Below are 21,415 nucleotides of genomic sequence, written 5' to 3' on the forward strand. Positions count from 1 at the left end.
AGCAGTAGCAATTCTCCTGGAGATTTGGGGATGCAGACCACAGCTTGATCTAGTTTTTTTTTTAACGGAGACGATGAATGTCAAATGTAAAAGCGCTATCTAAATAACTAAGTAAATGGAACCAAAAACAGCCTGAAAACAATATATCATAATTTCTTCATTAAGTACATCTTTATCTTGAAATCCAAATGTTAACTGAGAAATGGAGCATTCAAGGACTTCGATATTACCAGTGTTTATAAGGAATTTGGCAAAAACACTTACCTTAAAGGGTGATTGCTTTTCTAATTTGGAGAGCCGTGGTGTAGTGGTTAGTGCATCGGACTACTAACACAAAGGTTCCGGGTTCGATTCCCGTTTGGGATGAAAATTTCAGGAACTCAATTTTCGGCTCTCCCTTGACACCATCTGCGAGTATGGTCTTGAGGAAACGATGATAGTCCGTCGGAAGGAGACGATAAATGGCTGACCCGTGTTAAGAGAGAGCCATATCTCTTGCACTTTAAAGACACCCTTGTAGATTTCGAAAAAGAGTAGGCTAATGCCGCTACAAGGCAGCACTCGCACCCGCAAAGTGGAAAGGAATTAATATAAGTTGCAAAACTTGTTTCCCAATCCACTATAAATAAATATGTTTAAAACTAGTTTGGACTAAACATGTACCTCAGTTCCCAGACCATTCAACATGATCATGAATTCAAAACCAATAAAACCAATAATGATGGGAGTTTATAACGACGGCCTTCGTACGGTCGTAAAAACAATTATATACAATGTATAAGTTATAAAGAAGGTTGTAAATGATTTGCGACGATTTTGTTTTTTGAAATACTATCAGGCTATAGCTACCATTTGAAATTTAGGGGAGAGGGGGTAGAATGAAATTTAAAAAAAAAAGGCAAGTCAGGACTGAGTTTTGAGTTAAAAAAATGCAGGATGAGACACTGTTTGCAAAAAAAAATGCAGGATGATAATTTATGACAAAAAAAGTCAAAATTTTTAAGGCAGGCCCGACTAGAATGAAAAATAAAAAGGCAGGACATGGATTACAACTGAAAAAAAAGACAGGACAAAATTTGTTATCCCCTTATAAAAATCAAATGGAAGCTTCCTATGAAATGTTATGTCCTTTTCATTTTTAGCCATGGCGTTGTCAGTTTATTTTCGATTTATGATAAAATTGAGAATGGAAATGGGGAATGTGTCAAAGAGACAACAACCCGACCAAATAAAAAACAACAGCAGAGGGTCACCAACAGGTCTTCAATGTAGCGAGAAATTCCCGCACCCGGAGGCGTCCTTCAACTGGCCCCTAAACAAATATATACTAGTTCAGTGATAATGAACGCCATACTAATTTCCAAATTGTACACAAGAAACTAAAATTAAAATAATACAAGACTAACAAAGGCCAGAGGCTCCTGACTTGGGACAGGCGCAAAAATGCGGCGGGGTTAAACATGTTTGCGAGATCTCAATCCTCCCCCTATACCTCTAGCCAATGTAGAAAAGTAAACGCATAACAATACGCACATTAAAATTCAGTTCAAGAGAAGTCCGAGTCTGATGTCAGAAGATGCAACCAAAGAAAATAAACAAAATGACAATAATACATAAATAACAACAGACTACTAGCATTTAACTGACATGCCAGCTCCAGACTTCAATTAAACTGACTGAAAGGTTATGATTTCATCATATGAACATCAGGCACAATCCTTCCCGTTAGGGGTTTAGTATCATATACAATGTATAAGTTATAAAGAAGGTTGTAAATGATTTGCGACGATTTTGTTTTTTGAAATACTATTGAAGGCTATAGCTACCATTTTACTGAGTTTTGAGTAAAAAAAATGCAGGATGAGACACTGTTTGCAAATAAAAAAGCAGGATGACAATTTATGACAAAAAAAGTCAAAAAAATTTTAAGGCAGGCCCGACTAGAATGAAAAATAAATAGGCAGGACATGGATTACAACTGAAAAAAAAAGACTGGACAAAATTTGTTATCCCCTTATAAAAATCAAATGGAAGCTTCCTATGAAATGTTATGTCCTTTTCATTTTTAGCCATGGCGTTGTCAGTTTATTTTCGATTTATGAGTTTGACTGTCCCTCTGGTATCTTTCGTCCATCTTGTTATCCCCTTATAAATATCAAATGGAAGCTTCCTATGAAATGTTATGTCCTTTTCATTTTTAGCCATGGCGTTGTCAGTTTATTTTCGATTTATGAGTTTGACTGTCCCTCTGGTATCTTTCGTCCCTCTTTTTTAATTTCCTTTCGTCGTAACTACAATCCCCTTCCCTTTCATGAGTGTGACCTACCAAATTGGACTGTTTACCGGATTTGTTTATCACATTAGCAACACGACGGGTGCCACATGTGGAGCAGGATCTGCTTATCCTTCCGGAGCACCTGAGATCACCCCTAGTTTTCGGTGGGGTTCATGTTGTTTATTCTTTTGTTTTCTATGTTTTGTCATGTGTACTATTGTTTGTCTGTTTGTCCTTTTCATTTTTAGCCATGGCGTTGTCAGTTTATTTTCGATTTATGAGTTTGACTGTCCCTTTGGTATCTTTCGTCCCTCTTTTATGTATAAACCGGGAACATTTTATGAAAATCTGATCTCGAGTGCTTCGGCAAAATAATTTTGGAAAATGTGTTTCTTAGTACTATTAAAAATACATACAGTTCAGTAAGAAGAAAGATTTACTTTTGTCCACATACTGTATAGAAAAGTACACAAACATCAGAAACATGATATGTGTACATATGGCACGCCTGAACCACTTTTATAGATAATCATAGATTATCTCAGATAAACCAGGATTTTCTCAGATAAACTAGGATTATCTCACTTTTTTTACATTAAGCTCAGATAAACTGGGATTATCTCGATTTTTTTCAGATAATGCCGGTTTATCTCAGAATTTTCAGATAAACCGGGATTTTTTCCAGATAATGAACTTTCTATATTTTCTCAGATAAGCTAGAATTTTCTCGAATTTCAATTAAGCTGAGTTAATCCTAATTTATCTGAGATAAACCGGGATTATCTGAAAATTCTGAGAAAATTTATTAACTGAAAAAAGGAACCAATAGAAAGTAACGACACATTTGAGAAAAATGTCATGGTCATAAGGGATAAGATATAGAGACAATGGTGCATCTATACAGATAGAGAGGAATGAAAGATAAGGCTCTTACGGAAAACGTTTTAGAATGGTTAATTTTCTAAATTTGATAAAATAAAATAACAATTGATTTATTCAGGATGTACATGTATTACAATAAAATTGAGAATGGAAATGGGGAATGTGTCAAAGAAAAAACAACCCGACCAAATAAAAAACAACAGCAGAGGGTCAGTATATCGATATTAATGAAGATCAGAGGGATTGAACAATTGAGAAGTTGCATGTCTTGAGAGTTTCTTGTAATAGAATTTGAATGTAATATCCGTATTTTTCCTTATGAAGATAGTGAAAAATGTTACATAAATCTGACATCCGCACAATTAACTGGGACAAATAACATTAATGTTGAAATAAGTTTAGCACAGTTGAAATACACCATTTAGAAGTCCTAAAGAGTTTCCTTTTAGAAAGTTATAATCTTATTTTTTTAAAAAGATATCACGCTCCATTTTTCTTTCCGTAAATTTCCGTATGTACATGTATTTATCATTTATGCCTCTGCAAAATGATATGTATAAACTTTAACTTTAATAATTTTAACAATTCTGGTAAGGTTTATACAGCAGACTCGGACATACACTTTGAATGGACTTGGAATGTCTTATATCATCAATAACTTTAATTATGTTAAAGGTAATTTAAATTCCATTAAACAAAAAATTAATGACCAATGTTTGCAAGTTCAAAATGCAACTATTTAATGAATGGCTTTTATTTATTTTGAATTTATTGAACCATAAAATTAATTTTTGACTCTTCACATTGAATAATCCGCGAAGCGGATTATGTTAAATGTGAACAGTCAAAAATTAATTTTATGGTTCAATAAATTCAAAATAAATTACTGCCATTCATTATAAATAAATTTCTATCAAAAATAATGCTCAAAGATATATATTAATACCAATAACAACGTACACAGATGTTTGCGTATGAATACACAACGTTAGAGTGGGCGTGTCTCCATAAAAATTGATAACATTGAAAATAAAGCCAATTTTTTTAGCCAATCAGAAGACAGTAAATACACCAAATTTATTTATATTTGAATAAAAAAATTAGACTGGCCTTTTCAAGAGTGTCTATACATAATATAATCATAATAGGCAGGAGACCACCCTACGTTGGTATATTGAAAAACAGAAGTGACAGAGCTGCAATATGTAAGATTCGTATAAGCGCTCATATACTGATGAGTGAAAGAGGGAGACATCTAAATATTCCCAGAAATGAGATAACGTTACTGCTCTGTTATCTTTTTATTAAATAATAATTCATACACAAAGTCCTAAAATTGACTTTCTCTTTCATTTCAGACAGTCTGAACCTGCGTAAAGCAGAACAAACTCTATAAAATTGTGAATATAATCATTGTTTAAATTTATTACAAATTAATATAGTCATTATTTGCAATACTTATTATGTATGATCAACTATGTAATTAATATAGACTACCATGAGTCTTAAATTTATTGTTTATTGTGTTCCCAGATTGTGCTAATAAAATATTTGTATTTGTACACTATTATGATCTATTATATGTCTCTGATTATAACAATGAAGTTTGAAACCTTTACTTGAAGTATGCGAAAAAAATAAATACTTCTAATCTAAATAATAAAGTTAATCTAAAACTTAATTAAACTCCTACACTATTAATTTACATATTAAAAAAATGTAGATAAAACAAAAATAAATGGAGTTGTCTCCCTTGATTTTTTTGTGTCTGTCAAATATCCTGTAAATAATCTGTTTGTAAAACGGGGATAGCCTAATTTAAACCCAATTTTATCATTTCTTCTATTTTTTAACACTAAAAAATCCAAAAAACAATAACAATATTCCGTATACGAAACTTAATGTAAATAATAATCCCTATTCATTGAGTCAGATCCGCCATATTGGATAAGTAATAAGAGGCTGGGCTAATGTTATTGTCAAATATTTAACGTTTTATACATGTTGACTGCCCTAAGGGCTCCTTAATGCAGACATGAGCTGGGGAACTGAGCTTTGGGTAAGTTTCCAGATTGTTGCAACGGCCAAAAGTTGCAATATATTTACATAAACCGTCCACAATTTACCAAAATAACAGGAAGCCGTTGTCGTTTCAAGGAAAATATTTAGTGTGATACTCAAATCGTTGTCAGCTTGGCTTACAAGGCTCTATAGTGTGATAAACTATAGCACCACATTCTTTGTTATAGACATGCTTTTGATACTGCATATTAGTTTGAACACAATGAAATAAGTCATGTACATGTATGTACAAATGAAAGGCAAAATATAGTCTCTAGAGTGAACTGTCAGAATTCTGGCCCCCCTCTGATTGATCATTTCTATGTTCATCAAATTCAATTCTGTCCCTTTCCATTTGTGCTGAGTTATTTTGCCCCAAATAAATACATCTTTATTTTGTTTGACAATGATATGTTTTTTATTATCGGTTTTTAATAAATAATAAACATTTTAATTGAACATGATGAATGTGGGATAAGACTGAGTCATAGTAAACGGACTAAAAAGTAAAATTGGTCCTTCTATAAAGTCAAATTTGACTGTCAATAAAGTTTCCTTGGACCGTCAACAATAATAACTCTAACAAAGTATTACATTGCAGGGTTTAGGAATTTGAGGGCTTTAAATACATTGTAGTCACTTTTGCGTGAGATGAAAATCAACCTTATTTTGGATAATAGCAAGGGATGGAGGATGTTTATTATATATACTAGCCATATTAACTAGTTGAAATTGTAAACAACGTTCAAACCTATGATTGATTTGGATACAAAACACAATTTTTATTTGTGTGCATGTAAGAAATTTCGTTGTAGAGGGATCTGAATACAGCACAATCAACATTTTCCAAAAGACCATAAGAATGAAGAAAAAAATATTTTAACAAAACGCATTTGACTAGCAGGTCGAACAACTGATATTCTTAAACCCTGCTGACTGCCATTGATGATTGCCAAATAAATTGATCACAAGGTGTAAAAAAAAAAAAACGGGTCCGTTCGCACCCTACACATTCGCGCCCAAATTTTATTTTATTTAAACTATCATATACTATGAAATACAAATCAAACATTGTATCTTCATATCTTTTTTTTGTAAAAAAGATAATAATGCTCGAGTCAAAATTTGATTTAGGCCTTAAAAAAAAAGATATGTGTTTCCGGTAACATCATTTTGAAAAATAGGGTCGGTAAGTCAGAATTCTTTTTTTTTTCTTTTTTTTTTTTTCCGACATCGTAAATGAAATCCGGAAAATTATCATGGTTTTTCCAAGTCCGGATCCGTAATTAGTTTCAAAAACCCGAAGTGTGCCATTTGCAATGTTTTTGAAGCACCTGCTCTGCAAATTTCTTGGATTTAAACCTATTTGGAATACCTTTTGACATTAATAAAATGTTTTACTGGCTTTCTATGCAAGTAGAAGCAAGAGAGAAAAAATATTATGTCATCTATCAGAAATGCAGAAGCCTGTGTCAAAAACGGGGTCGGTTGATACAATTTTTTAAAATTTTTTTTTGAAGATCCAATAAAAAAGTTAGGGTCGGTCGGGTTAGGCTTAAATTAAAATATTGATTGTTTGCCCTTTACCGACCGACCCTATAAATTCGTTGCGCCTGAAAATCTTTTATTTGTATTTACCAGCAAGATTTTATTTTATTTTATTTTTTCGTTCCTACCAAAAATCTTATACATTGTATTTGTATTTCCCGCTCAAAACTATTTTACCCGGATTTCTCGGGTTTTATCTTTAAGTTATAAGGTCAAGTCCGTTTAGTATCACCTGAGCGTTTGACATGAACACTTGCAATTGAAGTTTCAAAGCATTTGTTTGAAATCGATGTTCAGCATGTGAACGCTTCCATGATATGACGTACGCTACTCTGTACCTTTATACTTAATTTAAAGAGCAGGGTTCATTTACAAAAAAGTTCGTTTAATACAAAATTATCAACGTGTGTACAAACTCATTTGTAAACGGACGTTGTATTCTTTGTAGGGATGGCCTTTTGTGATCCGCAGATCAGGATGATTATGTTAACGATGTCGCTATATTATTTATATCTGACATGAACCAAAAGTGACAAAACCCTGTAAAGTGAGGAATATCTGGCAGTAAAATCGCCAAGTTTTCCATACAGGTCATTTATAAATGCGATGTAAAATACGTGAGTCGTGACAATTGTCAGAGTTTTAAGTCTTGTAGCATTTTTATTGGAAACAAAAGGCACACACGATATTTTTAACACTCTAGGGACTTTTTCTACTAGTAATGTATGTCTGCCCGGACATATCTTATCAATACGAAGTTATCTTTTACAGAAAATCTTAAGGTAAGCATACAAGGTACATAGTACAGAATATAAGTGCAAGTTCAAACTCTTCCAAGTTCCAGGCATATAAACGTTGAAGATATGCGGCACAGCTCTATATTTTGATATTTGAAAACAAAATAGTAGTGCATATGAATTAGCTTCACATTCTACGTGATATTTTTTTTTAAAACTAATAGTCCCAGAAAACTTATTTGCAAAAACCAAACGGACACAAATTACATTATGCAAAGTTTGTATATATAAAATAAAATATTATACCTACCTGCCTACCCATGACAAATAATATACCGAGCCAAGTTATTTTTTTGGGGGAAAAAATAAAATATTTTACCTACCTACCTACCCTGTTTCAAAACATAGGGTCGGAAAAGGGCAAACAAACAATATTTTAATTTAGGCCTTACCGGAAACATCGATCTTTTTTTTCTCGGCCTTATTTATTATTTACGAGTTTTGGAGAGTGTATTGCTATAAATATTTAGCCATTGTCCAAACACACATGAGATCACATAAGCTGTTAAAAACAATTATATTTTTTATTTAAGATCTTCAAAGTTTTAGGCATACCAAGCTAAATTTATGCAGTTATTTACATCAAAGCAAGTTAAAAGACTTAAAACAACAATCATGATTTTTTTAAAACACTAAAAAATAACACAAAATTAGGCTGTGTATACCAATTAGCAGTAATCATACATAATTAACATTTAATAATTAATCATCAAATTAAAATTAAAAAAAATTATATGATACTTCCTCAAATTTAATAAAAGAAAATAAAATTATTTGTTAAAAACAAAATTCTAATAATTCAACTGATATTCTAATATTAGGGGGCGTACATGTGAGGTGCGAAAGTATATTGGGTGCGAACGGACCTGATACATTTTGTACCTAAAAAAAATGGATCTCTATATTAATTTAAAATATAATACAAGCCCAAACCAAATAAATATAAACAAGTCTAAATTGAAAACAACGTTCAATCCTATGACAGCGTTGGATTAAAACCGCAATTTTCATATGTATGCATGTAACAAATTTCATTGAAGAAGGGTCCAAATACAGCACAAACTACATTTTCTCAAAGACCAATAGATTGAGAATATTTTTTTTTAAGAAAATGCATTTGACAGGGTGCTTACTATAGTGTGAAAAATGGCAATTTTATGCATAAATGTCTTTGAAAAAAAGGCAAATATCTAAGCCTCATAATTTATAAGCATATGTCATAAAATGCATATATGTACATAATATTACAAACAAAATACTCCACATAACTTGGGCTATATGGTAAAATCAAGTTTCAGTTAAAATGGAGTGATAATATTCAAGACTTAAAGTTACAATCTTTTCTGCTGGACTTTAAAATCGCAGGAGATCTATAAATCCCCTGCGAAACGACAGAGAAAAAGGTGCAGGCGTCACCATGAAGGGAATAGGGGTCAATATAAAAGGGTAGGCGCTGCGCGCTGTTCAAACTTTGAAAATTAGCTAGAACACTGCATACAAATAGAAATAAGTTAAACAAAAACAGAGTCGATGTGGCTGGGTACTTGTACATCCCAACAACAGAAAAAACTAAACTGACAAATGAAGGATAAGCGCACTACTTGTTTTCTTACAACCGCAAAAAATTTTATAGATCTTCATGAAATTCTTTCAGAAGGTTTAATACCACCAGTTGAAGGTTGGGATTCATTTTTTTATGGGTCCAACTGTTTAGGAATTAAAGGCCAAAAACAAGCAGTTTCCAGATAATAATAGTTAAACTTGTGTGTAAGTGTATGGATCTCTCTGAAATTGTACCACAATGTTGCATATAACAAAGGGAAGTCTGGGATTGAGTTTTGGGGTTATAGCTCCAAGGGAGGTTTTAATAAGTTGGGACGGGGATTTTTTGTGTACAATTTTTTTAAGGGATTCATATTTTTTCTTAATTTTTTATACGACCGCAAATTTTGAAAAAATTTTCGTCGTATATTGCTATCACGTTGGCGTCTGCGTCGTCGTCGTCGTCGTCGTCCGGCGTCCGAATACTTTTAGTTTTCGCACTCTAACTTTAGTAAAAGTGAATGGAAATCTATGAAATTTTAACACAAGGTTTATGACCACAAAAGGAAGGTTGGTATTGATTTTGGGAGTTTTGGTCCCAACATTTTAGGAATTAGGGGCCAAAAAGGGCCCAAATAAGCATTTTCTTGGTTTTCGCACTATAACTTTAGTTTAAGTTAATAGAAATCTATGAAATTTTGACACAAGGTTTATGACCACAAAAGAACGATTGGGATTGATTTTGGGAGTTTTGGTCTCAACAGTTTAGGAATTAGGGGCCAAAAAGGGGCCCAAATAAGCATTATTCTTGGTTTTCGCACAATAACATTAGTTTAAGTAAATAGAAATCAATGAAATTTAAACACAATGTTAATGACTACAAAAGGAAGGTTGGTATTGATTTTGGGAGTTTAGGTCCCAACAGTTTAGGAATTAGGGGCCAAAAAGGGACCCAAATAAGCATTTTTCTTGGTTTTCGCACCATAACGTTAGTATAAGTAAATAGAAATCTATGAAATTTAAACACAAGGTTTATGACCATAAAAGAAAGGTTGGGTTTGATTTTGGGAGTTTTGGTCCCAACATAATAAGGGGCCCAAAGGGTCCAAAATTAAACTTTTGTTTGATTTCATCAAAATTGAATAATTGGGGTTCTTTGATATGCTGAATCTTACTGTCATGACTGTGTATGTAGATTCTTAACTTTTGGTCCCGTTTTCAAATTGGTCTACATTAAGGTCCAAAGGGTCCAAAATTAAACTTAGTTTGATTTTGACAAAAAATGAATCAGCTAGGTTCTTTGATATGCTGAATCTAAAAATGTACTTAGATTCTTGATTATTGGCCCAGTTTTCAAGTTGGTCCAAATCGGGGTCCAAAATTAAACTTTGTTTGATTTCATCAAAAATTGAATAAATGGGGTTCTTTGATATACCAAATCTAACTGTGTATGTAGATTCTTCATTTTTGGTCCTGTTTTCAAATTGGTCTACACTAAAGTCCAAAGGGTCCAAAATTAAACTTAGTCTGATTTTAACAAAAATTGAAATCTTGAAGTTCTTTGATATGCTGAATCCAAAAATGTACTTAGATTTTTTATTATGGGCCCAGTTTTCAAGTTGGTCCAAATCAGGATCTAAAATTATTATATTAAGTATTGTGCAATAGCAAGTCTTTTCAATTGCACAGTATTGCGCAATGGCAAAAAATATCTAATTGCACAATATTGTGAAATATCAAAAAAAAATTTAATTAGAGTTATCTTTCTTTGTCCAGAATAGTAAGCAAGAAATATCTAATTGCAAAATATTGTGCAATAGCAAGATTTTTTTTTAATTGGAGTTATCTTTCTTTGTCCAGAATCAACTTAAATCTTTGTTATATACAATATACAATGTATATTCACTTTTTACTACCAACTTATAAATTAAAATAATCTTTACCATTCAGTGATAACAAGCAGTTTTTTTACATCTTAATATTTTATGATGTATTTAAATGAGTAGTTATTGTTGCAAACTCCATTAGAAATTTTAATTGAGATTAGTTTTGGAATAAGGGAAAGGGGGATGTGATTAAAAAAATTGGGTTCAATTTTTCTCATTTGAAATTTCATAAATAAAAAAGAAAATTTCTTCAAACATTTTTTTGAGAGGATTAATATTCAACAGCATAGTGAATTGCTCTAAGAGAAACAAAAATTTTAAGTTCATTAGAACACATTCATTCTGTGTCAGAAACCTATGCTGTGTCAACTATTTAACCCTAGTACTGCCAGCTATAAATAGATTATCAGTTCACTGCAGTGCCATGATGCTAATTAGCCTCTGCATCTCACTGTGCCGAGTTGTTTTCCAGAAATTTATCACTTTTACACCATGTTATTGTTTTGTTAATTTTCTTTAATTTCTGAACATTTTAGAAAATAACATTGAATGTATTTGTTTTGCAGAATTGAATGCAGAATTTCATAGTGTAAAATAAGTGACAGTGGATTATGCAATTATTTAGTTAAATCAAATAAAAGTAGAAAATCATGTTTTTATTTATTTGATCATTAAACATATTTGTTTATGTTATTTAATTAGCACTTAAATGTCAAATAGCTGTTTTAATATTATATTTTCATTATTTCGTGAAACACGACTTCATGTCAACCCTGGTAATTTGAATATGAACCACAAGTGTGGTTTCCATGTTATTGTCTTTTCCGATGAAAAAAAGTTATAGTGTATCGGTTTGTTTCTTTAACTAATTTATTTATGAAATTTTAATCAATAATTAAACTAAAGAAATATATCATCGGATCACTGGATTTTGTCCAACGGCAGAGTTTTAACTTCTTTTCAGCATTAAAAGCAAGACCACGTGTATCCAGGTTTCCACTTGTTAAACGTCGCTATTTTTACATCATTTTCTAGATCATCCTCATCAAAACATAAAAATCCTTTGTTACATATCATCATTAAGAATTATTTCTTCAACACAATCACGATTTTCAGGGTCTACTTGCTATGAAAAAGCATCTAGACTCCGTCTGCTACTTCTCTGACGACTTTCATTGTTTCAAACTCGATTGTAAACAAACTACGGGGTCAATTTTGTCATCAAAATAATTTTAGAATGGAATGCTGGAAGCAACCAATGAAAACATCTTTCTACGGGGAAATCCTTCTTCTGACGTAATATTGACTAAAAATAAGAATAGCTGCGTGATTTGATTGGCTATAACCGAAAATCCTGACCATATATAGAAAGTCTATATATCGACGACCGGCAATGAATGAAATACCGGAAGTAGTCAATATATCGACGACCGGCAGTAAACAAAACTTATCTAGGACGTCGATATAGCGAGGTCCTGCAGTACTAGGGTTAATCACAATCCAAATTTAGAGCTGAATCCAGCTTGAATGTTGTGTCCATACTTGCCCTAACCGTTCAGGGTTCAACCTCTGCGGTCGTATAAAGCTACGCCCTGCGGAGCATCTGGTTTTAATTTTGAAAAGTTTATGAAGAAATCTTTAATTTCACAGTATTGCACATTATATTTATAAGATCTTTGACTACATTTATATTTTATATTGTGTCAGAAACCAATATTATTTTAAAAATTTGATCACAATCCAAATTCAAACACTATCAAGTTTGAATATTGTGTCCAAATTTGCCCAACTGTTCAGGGTTCGACCTCTGTGGACCTATCAGGCTGTGCCCAGCGAAGCATTTTATTTTGGTTTTTTTTTACCTTTAAAATTGTGCTTGATTAGGCAGCAACCATTTGATTTTCGGGGGGGGGGGGGGGGGGGCTATGGTTTTTTTTCTGTACAATCTATTATTTTTCGCAACAAGTCGAAAACAATTTTAGCATTAAATATAGTGGCAGCTGAGGGTGAAACAAACAATTTTTTTTATCTCAGAATCAAAAACAAATTATTTTTTTCTCCAAAAACTGGAAACAAACTTTTTTTTCCAAAAAAAACCATAGCCCCCCCAGAAAATCAAATGGTTGCTGCCTTAATAGTTCAGGCAAGAATGCTAATAAAAAGACAAATCTGCCAACATGATAGAGAGGGTATATTTTTTTTCCCTTAAATTAATTTTGTGTTTCAGTTTTCCTTTCTTTGCTTTTGTTACCAGCTACATGTACATGTTTGTAAGTACAAGTTATCACCAATTATGGGCTAGTAATATAATGACTCCGTGGACAACTTGAATGTACAATGTATCTCTGAAGCATTTGCAGGTCCAACAGTTTATTTGACTACACTAAGGTTAATTCCTTTGGCTATGTTGGCTGAAACAAATTGTTATGAAACTGAAACACAACGCTATAACTACAAAACTTTAATCAAATTTGGGTAGCGTCACTTCTTCGGTTCTTGAGTAATGTCCCTTTATAACGTAAGATGCAGGCATCTTTGAATTTTGCCAATCAGCCATCCACATACTTTTCTTTACTGCATAAGAACCTTTTTGCAGATGAGAATTCATCTACAAGGATGATGATTTTTCACAATTTTGACATGCATGCAGGGGAGTACAACTTAAAATGTTGTAAACAACTGTTGCAAGTTTGAATTTTGGAAAGCCCAAAAATCACACGAAACAACAAATTTATACAATTTTGATTGGCTTATCAATAGGATCATGAGAAACAGACTAAATGAATATCTGATCATGATTGTCTAACTTGAAAAGTTCAAAATTAGGAACAATCATTTATTTTTAGTATTAAATGTATGATGTATGTATTTCACAATATTGTGATTTAAAGCATTTTTAATGATCGTGCAATCGTGACAAGGGGTCAAAATCATGTAGTCACTTCTAAATCATGAAAGTTTGTACATGTAGAAATGATTGTATGCAGAACCTGCTGCATACAATCATTACCTAATTTAATTAATGTAGAAGGAGATAAATTTAAGTGCCAAAATAATCTACAAAACAAGGTCTACCTACATGTACATGACATAGAAATTATATGTCTAAATCATCATATAGGAGTTATTGCCCTTAAATGATGAAAACTGGCAAATACATGTACTTACTATGTAGTCAATACATGTCATGCATGTTAGTCAATAACAAAGTCATGTTATATAATTAGTGAGGAGAATTCAAAAATGTCTGTTACGTGTAAATACTAATATAAGCCATTTTGAATGTTTCTTTTCCTAAATAGATATCATATATATGTTTAAAAATATATACATTTTTATAAGAGAGAGAAAAAATCTTTTTACAAAATTTTACTTTGTCAAGGATATCACAAGAATATATCACAGATTTCTCAAATAAACATTGCAATTTGTCTAGACATTGATTTGACATGTTAAGATTTAATCAGATGTTATTTGTCCATATATTTGACTCATTCTTAATCAGATTTGTTCCTTCTTCAACAGGATTGCCAAAAAAACACTTTAAAATGTGTTGCACTGGTGCACCAGCTGCATCATAATACATGTACATTGTGGAGCTGGCTAACAATCATGATTTTATTATCATAGTAATTGCTTCCTGAAGACACATTAGCATCACCTCTATAGATACATACAAGTGTATTGTTTATAGATTATGTGTCAGATCACTGTCTGTTTAACAAGTGTTTAGAGAATGAGGAATATGTTGATACTGACCTGTGGTGTTCCATATGCCAGGTCTTTTGGTATGACCTTTAGTGCAATATTACACCTGGATAGAAAATGATGATTTAGTAAAGTTCTGCTGCTTGAAGTTGGATTCTGTCTATAAAGTTTTTCATGAAAGCTAAGTTTGACAGTTTAAATTTCAAATAAAAAGTGGAAACTTTTGACATTTTTTTATTCAAAGCCAAGGAGGGTGACAAATTGAAACCCTGCTCCCTCCTTTAGACACCTACATGTACAATGTATGACAGTTAAGGTTCACTCTAAAGAGTTGAAACTAGCATACATGTTATTTTTTATGTGGTTCAGTTGCTAATTAGGTAAAAATATATCTAAATGATTTAATCAAGTGTAACTGTAGCTAATTTTGTACAGTTACAAAATTTGTTCAATTGTCAAAATGTTATGCACAAATTGTTGTGTAAACAACATGATTCACAAATTCCTTGGTTTCTGCTAGACAAATTATGTAACCAATACTATGAAGTGTAAAACAGAGTTTTTGTAATTCATGCTGTCTTTTTCTGCAGATTAAGAACGAAAATGTGGAATAAATTTGTTACCACACCTGTATTTAAAATGATTACTGTACAGAGCAATGATTCAGGGGCAATAATAGTAAGGCACACAAAATAAAATAATTTGTTTAGGACACTCTATCTTTCCTATTTTCAGTTCCTACCCTAATCAATTTTTGGAGAGTAATCAAGTTTTATATATATTTTCATGATCTGGTACTTAGTTTGAGGGAACAGTAATTACATCAATAATATTTGGTATGCAGTTTTATAAACTTTGACTCATCTCAATCTCATTTCCATGGAGCTGATATACATTTAGGCCCAGTCAATAGTATTTGATGTAGTTGGATATCATTTTCACTGAGATTATTTGGCCCTTTATATAATTACATGTAACTCTCAGTCAGGATCATTGCTTATTGACTAAAAATTTCATAATATACATATGGACCATAATTTGCTATTGGGCTCCGTTTCCTATAACTATAAAAAAGTGATAAAATGTGAATTACTGTAAGAAAAGTTGTAACTACATCTAAAGATGCCATTATTTTTATCAACATACAAGTGTATGCTACTCTTCCCTAGAAAAAAAATTGAAATTAACAAATTTCAAAGATTATACGACCGTATTTGTGTGTCGTTTCTCGCGTTACTTTTCGCGTCCGAAGTGCATAACGCTGACTAATTTATAGATAATCGTCACCGACAAATTCGTAATTTTTGCTTTAAAATAACAAAGAACATCTACCAATAAGAATAGTGAGAAGAAAATGCCGAGAACTATAAGTATTTCTGTAGCAGTTGTAAGAACACTGTCGTTATTTTGGTTTCCCATTTCGTAACGCACATTTTAGATGGTTTAATCTGCTTTGTTTTAAAAGAATTCTTTGCAACAATATGCAAATACGAACTCTCGCGAGATGTTCAAACAGGTAAATCAGAGATGATTTACATTCTTGTTTTGTTCTTCGTAATAATTAAGTTAGAAAATGACGTTATCGTTATGCGTTACATTTCACACGAAACAGAAGTCCATTTATTTATTAAAATTGTTTTTGTCGTTAAGTTCTAATCATTTCCGGTCATACGTGAAACATGTGACTAACATGTGATCACGCCCTTACAGCCGGATATACGAAATACTAGGTCTAAACATTGTATTTGTTTCCAACGGGATGTAAGCAAACATAATCTGTACGCTTGTTTCGTCTTGTTTAAAAAAGGAAAATACAATTTTCAAAGAGATTGCGCCGGGGGTCTATTATTTTTCCTATGTGCATAATGTTACATACGATCTTGTGTGAAAATAAATGCCCAATGACTTGACAAAATCGATTTCAGATTTGACCGACGTTTTAACACACTTCGTTTCCCAATAACGATGTAAAGGGTCCTTGGAAAATTCAATCGAAATTACGTCTCCTATCATGGTGCCGATGTTCGTTGGATTGATTTAGCTTCAACAGTAAATATTACTGGATATTTAGGTGAATAAAGATAATTTAATAAAAAATACATGTTAATGTACCGTTACACTTGGAATGTACAAAGTTGGTATCTTTGTCACAATTTTTAATTAATTTTTTTTATTCATGTTCTGCAAACACTTATCAGAAACGCAATAAACTTGTCAAAGGAAAAGTAAACTTTTACCATGCATGACTTGAAAGGAAGTACTTTATTGATTTTAGCCCACTAAAGAAGGTTAAAATGTGGAAACCATGTAGATGGTGTACAGGTCACAAATATCACATGGTGCCTATTTTAAAGATGCTAATTCCAAGTTAAAAGTTGTTTTCTTTACTGGATTTAAAGAATTTTACATTACCAATGATTTGGAATAAATTGTATATAACTGGAATTTCAAAACCAAATATAAATACATTTTTTGGGCTAAAACATCAAGATACAACGATTATGGTATCCTGTATCAATGAAGAAAATACGGAAATTCCTGAATAAATTGTACTAATTGTTTTCAAAACAAGCACATATTTAGGAGTTTTATAATACTGTTACATTTAAGATGGATTTTAAGAAAAAGTATACTGTTCAGATCATTTTAAGCAGATTTTGCAATAAAATAAAACTAAAAAAATGCTTTCTGTTTCTTATGGTTTCCTGTCGCGTTTAAAAAAACCCTTTAATTTAACATTGAAAATAGATTTTAAATATTAACATGAAGCAAGTAACACTAGTAATGGTGTTCATTTATGTCTTTTGAAATATATTGTGCAAAATAAAGAAAATAAAGATTGGTTTCCTGTTTTGTTTCCTGTCACGTAAACGGTGAATCAAAATGTATTAATTTTTTCTCGAAAAACTCAATTGTTCCATTAATACTATTCTAACATCAACACAACCCACAGAATAAAAGTTAAAGTTTTAGAACTTATAAAAAAGGATACAAAAAGAAACCAAAGGCCGAATACCAAATTATGGTCCATATTCATGTGAATATATTGATAATTAAATTTTACTTTAAGATAAAAAATTACATGTGCATACACGACATACAATGACATATAGCTAGTCAAGAAATATTTCTGTTTCAAAAAGTTATTTTAGAAAAATCTTCATATACATTTTGGGGCCTTAGTGGTAAAGTGTTCTAAAATGTCGAAGTAGATAAACTCATCATAGATACCAGGATTGAGTAGACTACTGTATCGCTAGCCTAACAGTAAGGTTTGTAGTTAAGTCCAGCATTTGACAGGTGTGTACTCCAACCTTAGTTGACTAGGATTGTTAGTTTCCCTACCGAATGTAGTGGTTCTCTCAGGGCACTCTGGTTTCCTCCACTAATAAAAATGTATAGATGTACACCTTATATTGTAGTATTTTCAGTTTTGTCTGTATTGGTAGTGACATTGATTAGACTGGGTCAATAATCTAATACATGTACAAAATGTACATATGCATAATTGAACATAAATGTGTCAAAAAATTAAATTATCCTGGTATTTTTTCCTCATATATATGGTTTTACATCTGAAAGATAGTTAATTTTTACACAGCACATTGAAGTTCATATTTTTCATCCTGGTTATTATTTTTTTAATTTATCCACACTGGTATGAATTTTGTCAATATACAAATGATATAGATCAAAAGGTTTTCAATTTATTGTTCAATCTGATGCTATATAACCAGGATGCCTGCATTTATTTGAAGTTATATATATTAGAACACAGGGTTTAAAAAAACATTGTGGTTTCAAAGGATTTTGTGACCTCATATGTTCTTGATGATCTTGATCCACAAATATGACAGAAAAAATGACCCAGTCGAAACAAGGTGAAATTTGATTTGCCCTTGGAAAAAAACCATGTACATTGTACTGTATTTTGTCTCTTCTCTTCTCACTTGTAATCATATATCTTTTTGTTATGTTCCCCATTAGTTGCTTGCTCCCTTCTTTTCAGTTTAAACTTTGATAAAAGGTCAAAATTTATCTTGTCTTAAATATATTATTTGTCATACTAAGTGTTTACTTTACTTTAAAATGTTTTAAAGATATAGGTATAATATACCTGTAGGTATGATTTATGGGTCAAGAAATTTGACCTTTCATTCATAAAACTGTCATTAGAAATTGACATACTTACTCTTGTACATGTAATACAACACAAATCATGTGTAAAGATGTATAAACCTTACACTTTAGATGTAGTTTAATGATGTGATTATGTGTATACCAACTGTTATATCAGATTGTCGTAAAGATGATTAAGATCTGTACTGTTATTGAGAGTTCTACCCATAAGTCATCAATTCCATGTGTGGTGGCTTAAAAACATACATTCCTTGAAATAAATTTATTATATCATATAAGTTTTTACTGTTCTTTGGGGAAGAAACATTTAGTGCAGTATTATTTGTACATTTTATATGCATCTAACTTTTTTTTTAATAATGCATCTGTGAAAGGGGTATAAAAACTTTACTAAAAACTTTCCAATTTGTATGCAAATCCTTTTAAGAATTACTTTTTTGTAAGTCATTTTTACCTAAAAAAAATTGAGTCTTCAAGAACACTGGTATTTTGTAACCATTATGAATTGTTAGGCAGATATCTCCTCGGCTTTGTACTGTGTCTCAAGAATCTATTTCAACCTGCATGCTCATTTAATACTTGTATGACAAATTTGTGTTCATGTTAGTAAATGTACATCATTGTACATGTTCAACTTTGTTTATTTTTGATTTGGATAGGAAATAGAATTTGATAATTTGATTGTTTGATAAACATATCATAGAATTACAAGTTTGAGTGTTAGGATTTAATAGCTTCATAAACACATCACACTGACATATGACCTCAGGCAAAAAAAGTTATCTTCAAATGAATGTCAAATTTATTAATACATTCAGAGATGATATTTCAACTGAAAGAACTTGATTTCATTCATGCGATTAACCATTTGAAGGAAATCTTTACATACTACATGTACAAAGATGAAATGAAAAAAATGTTAGAAATTCATTTCATTGTCTATGTAAATATTATTAGATCAAGACGAAATGTTTATTTACAATGACTTGTGTGATAGTGTATAAAAACATGATGGTTTATTTTCATACAAAACACTTTTTGTAGTCCCACTTTTCCACACAGCGTTGATGAAAAACAAGATCAAACCCTTTTGGTGTCTTGGATCAAAGATCAAGCATATTGGTTGATCTCACATAAAACACATTGTATATTCAAATCATTAGCCAGATATGAATTTTTTTATGTACATATTTTCTTATGGGGAATATATTGAAATGAAGATACATGTAATTACTCTACCAACTAAATGAAAAATATAACCAACAACTATGCTGTCCCTTTCTTAATTCTTGACTCCTTTATTGTTACATGCTTAATGTATAATTTAATGTATGATTTCAGGATCAGTATGATACAGTAGCTGTTCACACACAGAAAGGAGTGGATTTTTGTGAAAGATTTACTAATTTTCTAAAAGAACGTAGCCATATTGAATTTGAATATGCCAAAAATTTAAAGTAAGTTTGGAGTTAGTTTGAAGGAAATACAAAAGAAAGATTAAACCATAAAAATACATTGTGACTTGGATGTAGAATTGTCTCATTTGCACTGATATCACATTTTCTTATATCTATGTACATGTATTGTAACACCCCAGTTCCCCAAATAATATAAATAACCAACAGATATCTTAAGGGTAATATACTATGGTACAGACAGTTGTCTATACAATAGTATATATTTATTATGTGTAGCTTTAAAGTGAAAAATCTATCAAAATTATGAAAAAAATTAATAGGAACAATCAAAAGATAAGCTGTTAACACCCAATTCTCCAGATAAGTCAAAACATCAAGATATGACATGCAACAACTATTAACAAAGTTCCTGACTCACAAAGAACTCATTAAAATTTATATGTAAGTGCATATAAATATTTCAAATGCTTTTTTTGAAACCAGACACTAGGGTACTTGAGTTGTCAGATGTTGGTTTGTCATGAAAAAAACAAAGTGGTCCTTTGAAATAAGCTTTTTTTTAACGATTGAGAATTTGAAGGATCTACACAAAGTTATATAGTTATTTGCAACTTAAGGTGGTACCTAACACTACAGGGAGATAACTCTGTAAAATCAGCTAAACATTTTAATTACGTTGTGTTGTAAAAGGAATATTAAGCTTTTCAATGATCAAAATTGGTGTTTGTCAAACTGCTATATAACCAGTGTAATTTTTCTGACAAAACGGTTGGTTCAAATTTTTCAAATTTTTTATATTTTTGTTAAAGTGTCAAAGTAAATACTTTGACAAAATTTAATGAAAATTAAACGAGCCAAATTAATTTTAGTGAAAGTGTTGGGTACCACCTTAACAGGAGGATTATAGTAATGTATGAAATATAAGGAGATGTTGATAAGAAAGTAAACCAATGACACAAAAAAATCCATCCGTCATCCAATATAAAAATACTGAGTAAAACAAATTTTAACAACAAATATTCTTCATTTATTATTTCCAAAAGAAAACTGTATAAGCAATAGACATGTAATTGTATCAAGAAATTAACATGAGTTTCAATTTTTAATTGAGTATTAATTTAAGGTGGTACCTAACACTACAGGGAGATAACTCTGTAA

General features: G+C 31.4%; 1 protein-coding gene across 14 annotated transcripts in view; it reads left to right on the top strand.

Annotated features, from left to right (window-relative positions):
* The first annotated feature begins 4,926 nt into the window (after positions 1-4,926).
* Positions 4,927-21,415, top strand: part of LOC139512206 (formin-binding protein 1 homolog) — a 45,183-nt gene continuing 28,694 nt past the window's right edge. For 13 of the 14 annotated variants that reach the window (XR_011662204.1, XR_011662206.1, XM_071299630.1 and 10 more), the window contains exons 1-2: positions 5,077-5,216; positions 20,181-20,296. Coding sequence is in view for 11 of the 14 variants with exons in the window: in XM_071299630.1 (XP_071155731.1) it covers positions 5,193-5,216; positions 20,181-20,296 (140 nt within the window). In the remaining 3 variants the exon portion in view is untranslated. Of the gene's footprint in view, positions 5,217-20,180; positions 20,297-21,415 lie in introns of all 14 variants that reach the window. The other variant, XR_011662205.1, reaches the window with a different exon arrangement.

Source organism: Mytilus edulis, chromosome 2 (assembly GCF_963676685.1).
Source record: "Mytilus edulis chromosome 2, xbMytEdul2.2, whole genome shotgun sequence".
In the NCBI taxonomy this organism is placed as follows: Eukaryota; Metazoa; Mollusca; class Bivalvia; order Mytilida; family Mytilidae; genus Mytilus; species Mytilus edulis.